Genomic DNA, 11,977 nt, shown 5'->3' on the forward strand with positions numbered 1-11,977 from the left:
GGGGGGGCACAGACCTGGGAAGGGTGGGGCGGACCTTGGAGGGGAGGGGCTGGTGGGGGGGCACAGAGGAGCAGGCTGTTATACAAGTGATCCCGGCGGATCGCTTGTACAAAACAAGAAACTCAGGGCTATTTAAGAATTTAAAAAGCCGGCATCGGCGCTGTGTATTGGGGCATTTTCACGAATACAAGTACTAATGAAAATGTAGTGGCCCCGACACCGTTACTAGTATCGGTATCACAACATCCCTAGAGATTAGCCCAACATTTCAATTACAGAATGCATCATTCTACTGCAGTTATTGTTTAATAGGTTTAATATGAACTATTGTTGTATTTTTTTTTTCTCCACATTAATTTTAGAATTTCATTGTTAGAATTTTTATACGAGAAAACATTTCCATTCTGGTCATTAATTTTTTTGTTGTCACTACAGTTGAAATGGATCTTCGATTTGACCCCCATTAACTATTAGAAAAATGTAACAAATATTCAAAAAAATGTGTTCAAACAAAATTCTACTGGCGTATGGCCAGCTTTACAAGCATTGATTGTAATACAGTTGTTTTTGTTTGTTCTCTTAGGTATAAATAATTTTTACCCGTCTGAAGCCTAATCCATGTCCTGCACATGTCAATTCACGTTCAACTTTCCCATCTCCTTCATCAACTGCCAGCCAGCACTCTGCATAAAAAAAACAGCTGGCTCTACTCTTCAGGTCTTTGACAATCACATGGCTGAGATACAAACTTGGCGAGTGACCACTGTTGTTATGCCAAATATGAATTTTCCATAATGGACCAAGACTATTGGGTACACTGAAAACACAAAAAAACACATTGTAGCTAAATTTCAGAGAAAATGTTGAATGATGAGTTATGTAGGCATACAAGTAAACACTACTGCAAAACTAATTTTATATAAAAATAAGAAGAAATTATTTTGTTGTTCGATTGATATATAATCTCCCAAATAACTTATTGCCTTGGAATATTGTAATTAAACCTGGAAAAGTATTCACAGGGTGACAGTCTTGCTTACTACAGAGAAATACAAATTAGCAGCTTGTTCAGTGTTTTATTAAGGGTCAGGAACAGAGCTGCTACAGGGATCCCAAATTTGGCAGCTCCTTAACAATCTGAATAACACATTTCCGAGCTTGTTTTTGGGCGTTTAATGCAATCTAAGGAGAGGGAACCAGATATTGATATTTAATTGGGTTAATGGGGTATTTAAGATGACCTAGTGATAGCAATTGTTATGCTTTGTAGCATAAGAATTGCTATCACAACAATCGACTAAATCGAATAGTTGTTGCAGCTCTAATGCTTTGACAGACCTGCATGACTTCAAAATGTGCGTTGGTGATTGCGGTTTGTAGTAAAAAAAAAAGAGCCATATGTTACATGTCCTTCCCCTTACCCAGATAGAAAGTTAGGTGAGATCTTTACAACAGGGACACATACATCAGACAAGTTTATATATTACATGTATAATAACATCAGTCATTTGCAGAAACATGATAGTTTTACTACCTGTTGATCCTATGATCCTTACTGTAACAGGCCAAGGTGTCCAGCAAAAGCGGCAGTTACAAGGTATACCATATTAAACTGGCATGTGTGATTACAATGGTTCCTAAGGCGACAAAGCTATTCCACATTACCTCATAATAAATACATTCCTTGAATTTCTTTCAAAAAGAGGTCTGTCAGGACAATCTAGCTCTCGGGTTTCAGACATGCCATCTTCACCATGTAAAATAATGTAAACCTAAACAGTGTAAAAGAAAGTGTTTTATTATAATATTGTGGCTTAAAGAAACACCAAACTCAAAAATTAAATAATACAAATAACTTCTATTATATAAATAATAAAGGACTGTACCTGTCATAATGAGTGTACCTTTTTTTGCCATTGTTCAGCTCTAAATGCTCCAAAATCCGTTTTACTTTTCTCCAGCCACAACTTCCTGCCAGAGGGTGGCTACTTTTCTTCTCCATGATCCCTATGTGTGCTGAAAAGTAGCCACCCTCTGTGCTCATTCATGTGAAGGACTACAAAATGCTAAGGGATTGTCTTCCCAGTCTCCGCCCACAAATCCTTCCCTCTAGACTCTGCAAGGAGCTGGGATTTCTTCAGCTCTCCCACACTAATATATGTTCTTAGATTTCTTCCCTTCTGGCTTACGAAGGAGGGAGTGTGGGGTGAGCTGCTTGTGATCTTGGCCTTTTTTCACCAACTTTCTGACGAGATTCAGCATGTGAGCTGTCACCAGACTCATACTGTCTTCCGAGTCTCAGCTCACATGCTGAATCTGGTCAGACAGTCACAGAGGATACTACTCCTACATTTGAAATAAAGTTGGTTTTCTGTGTAGATTGTTGTAAATTTGATGTTAGTGGTAGATTTGTTGTAATTATTTGTGATAATTCAGAGCACTGCAGAGGATATTACAAGGAATGAAGCTGTCACAGTGTGTTTAGTGAGGAGAGGGAGGAGGCAGCTGTAAGGCTGGCCTCACACCTAGACGATACCTATTATGTGCGTTTTTGCATGCGTTTAACGCGTGTATATAAAGTTGCGTGTTTTGTGAGCAGATTCTGGCACATTCATATCAATGGACAAAACACGCTAAAAAATGTGCAAAAGAAAACAATTTACAATGTGCCTTTTTCAAGCGTTTCCTATTAAGTCTATGGAACACAAAGTGCTGAAATCTGCCCCAAAGTAGTGCATGTGGTATTTGCATGTGTTAAACATGTGGTAAACACTGACATGTGCACAGGGGCCAAAGAGATGAATGGGATTCCTGGTGTTGAGATGTTTGTCGCACTGATCGATGAGCGACAAACAGCTTCAACGTGCTCTTTCTAAGTGACAGGAAGTGTGAGTGGAGAGAAGAGCCATGGGAGCGAGCACAGCAGACTTTCTAAACAGATTAAAATAGTAAGACTTTATTTTAAAACATAAATAAATGTGGCTTTGGAGAATGTTCATTGTGTAGGTGTGCATAAAGACAAAAAAGCTGAGGGTTTTGTGTCAGTAAAAACTAAAAAAGTGTTACTGTCTCTAATCACATATACATACATACATACTGTATCTTTGCATGGAAAATCAAACAAGCAGGGAAGAGAAAAAGCTGCAGCAGTGCTAGCTAGTGAGTTTTTTCTTTACTGACAGGAGGACATGGGTTTGGAATACAGTCTTACTTTTCCCTTTCTGTAGAAGTAGAGAAATGCATCTTTAACTGTGTAGTTTACCACATATACATATACTGTGTGTGTGTGCGCGTCATTTATGCAAAGAACATAAAAAGGGTATCTATTTTTTTCATACTGCTAAAAATTCATTTCACATGCATCTCTATCTGTCCTTCACAAAAGTAAATCATGCTTTGTTTTTTTTAGTCCGCCACTGTTTGAGTTACATTTTCCAGTCAATATGCACTTTATGAAATTACCTTAGCTGTTGATTTAGGTCTAGATCGAAATCCTACATCAATCATAATAGCATATTGTTGCTGGTCATTTGGAGAATTATCCTGGAGAAACACAATTGCATTTTTCTGATCTTCATGCTGGTCCTTTATTTTACCAAAGATCATGAACAAAATGTAGAAGATAATGGAAATCCCAACCACAATCCCTGGAATAGGATTTTTTGTGGTGCTGAAAAAAGAAAAAAAAAGGGTTTGTTTTGATAAATTTATATACATGAATTTTGCAGTTGTACTACACGTACAAATCAAAAAGTGCACAAGTGTCCATAATAGTATTTATAGATAAGCAATGATATTCAAATAAAATGTAATTATGTGTACACTTGGAGGTTTGTAATTTGGTTCCTTATTGGGTATGAAATAAAGTGCAAGTAGTGTCACATGTAAAAATATTTGTGTCAAGACACAGTTTTTTAATTAATGTATTTAACAAAAGTTTTATGCAAAATTAATCATATGATTTTATGGAGTTTCACACTTTCGAGCGCCAATGACTTTAATGCAGACCTCGGTTTGATACAGACCCGAGCTTAGTGCCAGTGATATTAGTGTGCATATTAAAATCTCATGAGTTTCTTTTAGCAAAGTCTAGCGCGTCCAAATAAAGTCCTTGTATATCGTGTTAAGCGTACTTTGGTTACCATAGAAACACTATAGTGTGACAGCCAGGTCAAGGAACTCTGAGCCCCTGACGAAGTCGCATAAGACATAACGTACATAGGGCGGAGTCCTTGACGGAAGGAGGAACAAAGGCACAGATGCACTTGGTAAGTGTAACACTCGGACGGATGGTGCATGTTTTATTGATTGTTTAGGATGGTATATGTGAGTATCATTTTATTAATGATTTATTTTTGTATCTATGCCGGGATCGTTATATGTTGAACACAGACATTACCTGGAGGCAGAGTGTAGACGATGTTTGAGTTGGTGGGGCGAGCTTAGTCCGGAATTAATAAAGAAATTGCGTATTCGAGCTATGCATGGGTCTAGTAATAAGGTGAAAGGCGAAGAGTGGATATTCAACATTGAAAGTGACACTGATTGAGAACGGATTGACATTTTTTACACAGTGGTGCAGTCTACCTGGGAGGGAAATGTGGGAAGTGTTTCACCAAGAGACATTGTGTAACGCTTCCTGCGAGCACGATGGCGAGTGTTGGATCTCAGCTGCGGAGGTAAGTGGAAATGGTTCAGTAGGGAGGTTCGCGGTAACACTTTAAGGTAGTGAGTGCAGTCGGAACCCCTTACACATCATACACCATTTATCCTGGGAGCATTGAGTTGTAATCTTGTTGTATAGTCACGCTCCCAATTAAATAGCATTGGGGCCGTGTTGTGAATTGTAGTTCGATTCCTTAGTTGCTTCACTAAGGATCGAACTAATCTGTCTCATAGGTTTTAAGGAATTACTGTCCAGGGTATATGGTGCAACAGTGTTTGAGGAGAGAGCCAGTTAACGTCACTAAGCCCAATATGAGTACATGCAGGTGACAACAACTATGGATAAGCAGCAATAATGGAGTGGATAGCAGAGGAGCAGAGAGGATGTAATATGAGACTTCCCCACAAGGTGGCAGTACCAACACTTCCCCTGTATATAGAATGGTAGTGATATACTTGCTGTTTGGTGAGAGTCCAGTCAGGGGAAGTGTATTTGTTCCTTGGTGCTGGGGGTATCTGCAGGCTGGATCGATGAACTGTAGCTCCAGAGGCTGGTCACAGGGTCTCTCACAGGGTCTCTGCTCACGATGGGGGTTCCTAATAGCTTGCTCGACGTACTATTTTGCTAGAACGTCGAGCAAGTGTTCAGCCTCAGTTTAAGTAGGCAGAGGCAATTGTTGGGGGCGGAACCGGAGACGAGACCCGACCCGAGCGTCTCCTAGCAACGGGACGCCGCCGGGCCTCGTCCGTCGCGTCACACTGCCTGTGAGAAGGAGAGGAGGAGCGCTGAGGAACGGCCGCCCGTTGCCTAGCAACTGGACGCCGATGACGGGGCCGTCCCCGCGCTGGCCTCAGAGTCCGGCACAGCCTGCGTTCCTGACACATTGTACATGTATATCCACAGTGGATTATGAGAGGACACTTAATGTTTGTGTTTTTTGTTGAATCACATGAACTTTAATGGCATCCCAGTCTTAGTCCCCATGGTTCAATATTGAGCTGGCCCGCCCTTTGCAGCTATAACAGCTTCAACTCTTCTGGGAAGGTGGTCCACAAAGTTTAGCAGTGTGCCTATGGAATGTTTGACCATTCTTCCAGAAGCACATTTGTGAGGTCAGGTACTGATGTTGGACGAGAAGGCTGGGCGCGCAGTCTCCGCTCTAATTCATCAAGGTGTTCCATTGGGTTGAGGTCAGGACTCTGTGCAGGTCGGTCAAGTTCCTCCACCCCAAACTCGCTCATCCATGTCCGTATGGACCTTGCTTTGTGCACTGGTGCGCAGTCATGTTGGAACAGGAAGGGGCCATCCACAAACTATTCCCACAAAGTTGGGAGCATGAAATCGCCCAAAATGTCTTGGTGTGCTGATGACCTAAGAGTTTCCTTCACTGAAACTAAGGGGCCAAACCCAACCCCTGATAAACAACCCCACACCATAATCCCCCTTCCAGCAAACTTTACACTTGGCACAATGCAGTCAGGCAAGTACTGTTCTCCTGGCAACCGCCAAACTCAGACTCGTCCATCGGATTGCCAGAAAGAGAAGCGCGATTCGTCACTCCAGAGAACACATCTCCAATTCTCTAGAGTCCAGTGGCGGCGTGCTTTACACCACTACATCCAACGCATTGCACTTGGTGATGTTAAGCTTGGATGCCGGTGCTCTGCCATGGAAACCTATTCCATGAAGCTCTCTACGCACTGTTGTTGTGCCAGTCTAAAGGCCACACGAAGTTTGGAGGTCTGTAGCTTTTGAATTTGCAGACAGTTGGCGACTTCTACACACTATGCGCTTCACCATGCGCTGACCCCACTCTGTCATTTTACATGGCTTACCACTCGTGGCTGAATTTCTGTTGTTCCCACTTGCTTCCACTTTGTTATAATACCACTAACAGTTGACAGAGGAATATTTAGTATCAAGGAAATTTCACGGATGGCATCACGGTACCACGCTTGAATTCACTGAGCTCCTGAGAGTGACCCATTCTTTCAAAAATGTTTATAGAAGCAGACTGCGTGTGTGTGTGTGTGTGTGTGTGTTGATTTAAGAGACACTAATCAAAGAGTTTCTAACGAATTTCAAATGAACTATTATATATAGATATTTTGTTTTTCACGTTATTTCTTGGCTGTACTGTGGTTGTATGTAGTAAATGGCCATCACTCTGGTATTTTAAGTAGCAAGTTTACCTTAGTGTTGCTGCAACTTTTACAGGGGCGTGGGATTTTACACTAAATTTTTGCAGTTATAAAGTATAAATATATTTATGTATATGTTTGTTGGGAATAAGTAGAAGGAATAAATAGAATCTTCAAGCAATATCCAGGCAACCTTGGTTCTTTTCCAGAGAGTGTAATGTTTATTGGATCCCAGAAACAGATGAACAGGAACAGTCCAACAGGTAATATTCTCGTAGCAGCATAGTGGAGTAGCACTGAGGGTTCCCAGTTCAAATCCCGGTCAGGGACAGCATCTGCAAGGAGTTTGCATCTCCCTGTGCTTGCGTGGGTTTCTCGGGTACTACGGTTTCCTCCCACACTCCAAAGACATGCTGGAAGGTTACTTGGCTCCTGTCTATTTTGGCCATGTATGTATGCATGCATGTATGTATGTATGTATGTGAGACAGATTGTAGACTCCTTAAGGGCAGGGACTGATGTGAATGTGCACTATGTAAAGCGCTAAATTGTTGGCACTAAAAAAAATACCAATAAGAAAAATATAAATGTTCAGAATAATATTATTTAAAAAAAGTCTGGTGAGTCCCTTTCTATGCATATCTAGGTCTCTCTCCTTATGATTATGATGATACTGGAAGGATACACACACTCAAAACACCCAGCATATATGTTCTATATATGCACTTATGTGTCTCTAAGCCTCCCTCTTCTTGATAAATCTCTCCATTCCACACCCCAACACCTTCAACCTCTGAATTCATATACAGTTTACTTGCATTCACTAAGACTGAAAGGATTTCTGAATGATTTATGTACAGGGCAGTGCCTAAAATGAGGCAGACTTGTTCTGTGCAGAGTCCCGGCAAACTCCTGGCAACCAGTGACGTCAGTTAGTTAGGCGGGGTGCTGGACAGAGGCCCTGAAAGAGCGGTCCGGCATACATCCATCCCCGAACAAGAGATATCAGCGGGTCCCACTAGCTCCCAGTGACTGTTCTCTGCCAGCAGCCCCACGTAATGACATTGTCTCAGGTGGCAAATACCTTAAGGGCAGCCATGTTTGTTCAGACTTCCTTTCCTTATCTCCTGTATATTGCTGTGTACCAACTAGGTATGCACCGATACCGGTATTTTGATACCGAGTATGAGTACTGATAATTTTTTTTCGGTACTCGTCGATACCAATTACCGAGTAACGGAAGACCCATTCAGGAAGCCAGGTGGCGTGTAATGACTCGCCACCTGGCTTCCTGATTAGCCGGGAAGCCGGGCAGCGTGTAAAGACTCGCCACCCGGCTTCCCGATTAACAAGAAAGTCTGTCCCCTCTTACCTTGGTATGTCCAGCCTGTCACCACCGGGGCCTCTCCAGCACCCAGCCGGAGCCGTCTGGCCAATCAGGAAGTCGGGCACCGTGTAATGACGCAACGCCCTGGTTTCCAATTGGCCGGGAGGCCGGCTCCATGCTCGCTCGTCATGAGATGACGAGGGAGCATGAAGCCAGCTTCCCTGATTGGCCGGGAAGTCGTCTCCATGCTCTCTCATCACAAGTGACGAGAGAGCATGGAGCCGTGTAATGACACGCTGCCCGGCTTCCTGATACAGGAAGTATCAGCTAGGCATTGAAGCATTTGGGCGAGTACAAATACTCGGTATCGGCACTGATATCGATATCGGTGCATGCCTAGTTGTGTACATCCTCTAACTCGTGACAGGTTTCTTTTGAGAAAAATTCTCTTCAGCTGTTTCCATTGTGTACAATTAACACCACAGTTTTAATCACAGACAACTGGTCAGGAAGTGTATTACAATAAAGACCTAGTTACATAAGACTGAAGTTTACCTTCAACACATAAGAATCATAACTTACAACACCAAGCATGTAATGTGAAGGTGTTTTTCCCATTTTGCCTTTATAGTAACTTAAAAAGGAGGGCCCTGGCCCTACTAAACAGTATTTACATATTTTTTTTTTGCATTAGTACATGTCCCCGATGGCAGTGACCAACTCCCATTGCGCTTGGTTCGTCCGCTCCGCCAGTCAGCGCTGGCGGATCGGAGCGGGGAGGGGGGAATCCAGCCCCTCCCCTGTCACGGCAGAGAGCCGTGGCAGGATCGAGAGGTAAGCGAACGCCGGTATATGTTCACTCACCTCCCGATCTACTGAGCCGACCTGTGACAGTCTCATTGTCACAGGTCGGCTAGAACTATGAGGTGAGTGAAAAGCACTCGCCTCATAGTTCTCCTTAAAGCTGGCTATACACCTTACAACCATCGGTTGTAAGGTAATTAAAAAAACGTACAATCTGCCCATCTTGGACAGGCAGATCGTACTTGCGATCATCACAAGCCACCCCTGCTGAGGGCTGGGCTTCCGATGACTGCAATGCTGAATGGGCAGTGTGCGATTTTCGGCTGGTTTTCAAACATGCTCGTAAGACATAAGACGTGCGACTGTACAGTAGAAACGGTTGCACGCCTTCCATACACCTGCCGATCTTACGATCGTGGGATTTCTCGCGATAACCGTACGATAATCGGCAGGTGTATTGGCACCTCAAGATGGGATTCAGATTAAAGTGTGCAATTTCTGGAATTTGGGATAAGTTTTACACATGCCTCGCCAATCAAACACATGTACATTTGTTCACCCCAAATATGCAGAGTGTCTTAACAATCAAAACAAATCTCTATGTTTACCAGGGCACTTTACACTGCAATCTATGTTGTCAGAAAATTATGTAATTCTCCCGAATCACCTGTAGTCAATAATGGGCACTCCACTTTTAATTAAAAACCAAATGAACCCTGATTATGAAAAGATTGATGCAGTTCCTGCAATTAGGAAAATAATTTCTGGTACAGTTTAAATAGGAAAGGAGAGAAACGAGAGCCAGATGAACTGACAAAAAAAAAGCAGCAGCAGAGAAAGACATCGCAATAAACAGTGCCCCCATACCCATGGACCAAAGGGGCTGAACCTGTTACAATAATTTAACCTGTGCTGGTGGACAAGAACACACAACAAGATACCCTTATGAGCCCTCGTTCACACCTGAACGTTTTGTAGCGCGTTCTACGCTCGACGAACGCTCTACAAAACGCTCAAAAATATAAATCCCATTGTATTCAATGGTCTCGTTCCCACCTTGGCGTATTTCCGCCCGTCCCTAACGCGCTACAAAACGGCCCACGCCTGAAAAGGTACATGTACTACTTTGGGCCGTTTTGTTGCACGTTTGCATTGGGATACAGCCAAGTAGCCTTCGGAAACGCGCGACAGACGCGCATATGCAATACGCCTAGGTGTGAACGAGACCTTATGGTGTGTGTGTGTGTGCTACACCAAAACCTTGTGAAAAAACAATGAAATTAAAAAGAAAAATCTGTTGACTTTTTAATATTTAGTGTTTAATCACCTCATGTGTGATCATGCATGATGTGATGAAACAAGCACACACATAAGTCTTTACCTTTGCTTACTCTGCTCAGTATGTTCTTAGTTAGTATATGTGTATGCCCCAGAGCTGCCCCATCTTTGTTCCAGTCTCTACTGTGCATGTGACCTAAATGCACTCCTTTCTATCTGACTGGAGTGCAGTCATATTTAAACACTTTTAACAATAACTGTACCAATATACAGAATTATATTTAAAAATACATGAGTATGCCTTCTGTTTATTAAAAACAAGTGTTTGGAAAACATACCAAATTACTGGGTATAAATGCATACATGTCAAAAGGCACTGGAGATGGACAAACTCATACAAATGAGCTACATATATCCCTACCTTATAAACTGTGAGACATCTTCCTTGTCAAAGTAGGACAACACATGTCTACTGGCAGTAGTATACAATCCCAGCCGTGTACAACTAAAAGCAGAAAATTCTACAGTTGTTATTACAATTTTGTTAAATTCCTTTCCCTGCACATATGTAATATAGAAACTAGTAATCAAATGACAGGCCAAGATGGCCATATACCAGCTGATCCAACTTCTTAGCAGGTATTTATATCTCTATAGTCTGTGGCCATACACAACCATGGTTATGGTGGAAGATTTGTTCAATCTTTGTTCAGTTTAAGTGTAGACTGTATTTCAGGGGCGTCCCTGGCCTTTTCGCCACCTGAGTCCAGTGGTATGGGGGGAAGCTCTTAGCAACCTGAGACGCTCTGGCCAGTAGGGGGGCGTCTGAGGCAACAGCTTCAGGCTGCCTCATTATAGTGATGGCCCTCCTGTATTTCACTAAATTGGATATGAACCCTGAAAAATTTAGATTTGCTGCTATTGGGAACATGTAGTATAATTAATTGTGCCAATGCAGTATCCTGAAATTTTTATCTTTTTTCTTTAATTACTCCTGAGAGGTAGCAGTGCACTCCCTGACAAGTGACTGTGCCTAGGCCAACGTTTCTTAAAGTGTGGGGCACACCCACACTTCAGAATACCCAGATTCAGAATGATAGCCCCAAAGTTTGCAACAAGTCAGTAATAGCAGGCCCTATCCTTAAATCCTAACTGGTTTCTTATATCAGGGAGAAAAGGATGCATAAAGAAGTATGATTTAATAGGCAGCTTACTGGTCAGTGACGCTAAAGCACTGTATGTGTTACACATAGTAATGTGTGATAGCTGAAACATTTAAAACATTTACTGTTTATAGCACCAACACTGCTGACACATTGCTTTAGTTGCACTGTGCAGTGATTTGTACACTAACATTTGTTATTTAAAGGGAAATCAGTCACAATTAGGCTTATGAAGGATTGGGACATAGATGGCTTTAAAAACTTGACAGAGGGTCTAGCCCCTCCATACTGTATCCAAAACTAGAAAAAGTTTTGCCTAAAGATACATATTAACTTCTATTAGAGAAAAGTGAGATCACCAACCTGGCTCTGCTGTCCGGCAGGGCTATGTAACACTGAGTGCTGACTGTACAAAATTACAATGCTTCAAATGGTAAAAAAAAGCTCCAACTTATGCGTAATTAAGCTATCTGCCTGGCATCCAGCTTTAATGTATTATATCTTTGCAGCAGTGACGTGCAGTACCTTCCATTCTGGGTGAGGCATTCCCCCAGCTCCACCCCCAGCATACCCAACCCCCCCCATCCCCCCCCCCCCG

The 11,977-nt window shown here is 42.4% G+C and overlaps 1 protein-coding gene across 1 annotated transcript in view; it reads right to left on the reverse strand.

Moving 5' to 3' along the window:
• The window catches only part of LOC108797078 (polycystic kidney disease protein 1-like 1), a 125,299-nt gene that overhangs the window by 107,021 nt on the left and 6,301 nt on the right, over window positions 1-11,977 (reverse strand). The window contains exons 4-8 of the mRNA XM_018568644.1: window positions 10,638-10,721; window positions 3,463-3,670; window positions 1,666-1,772; window positions 750-817; window positions 601-683 (exon numbers count right to left, since the gene is read on the reverse strand). Coding sequence (XP_018424146.1) covers window positions 601-683; window positions 750-817; window positions 1,666-1,772; window positions 3,463-3,670; window positions 10,638-10,721 — 550 coding nt within the window. The remainder of the gene's footprint in view (window positions 1-600; window positions 684-749; window positions 818-1,665; window positions 1,773-3,462; window positions 3,671-10,637; window positions 10,722-11,977) is intronic.

The sequence above is a fragment of the Nanorana parkeri genome, unplaced genomic scaffold, assembly GCF_000935625.1.
Source record: "Nanorana parkeri isolate BGI_ZX_2015 unplaced genomic scaffold, ASM93562v1 scaffold1223, whole genome shotgun sequence".
Taxonomy (NCBI): domain Eukaryota; kingdom Metazoa; phylum Chordata; class Amphibia; order Anura; family Dicroglossidae; genus Nanorana; species Nanorana parkeri.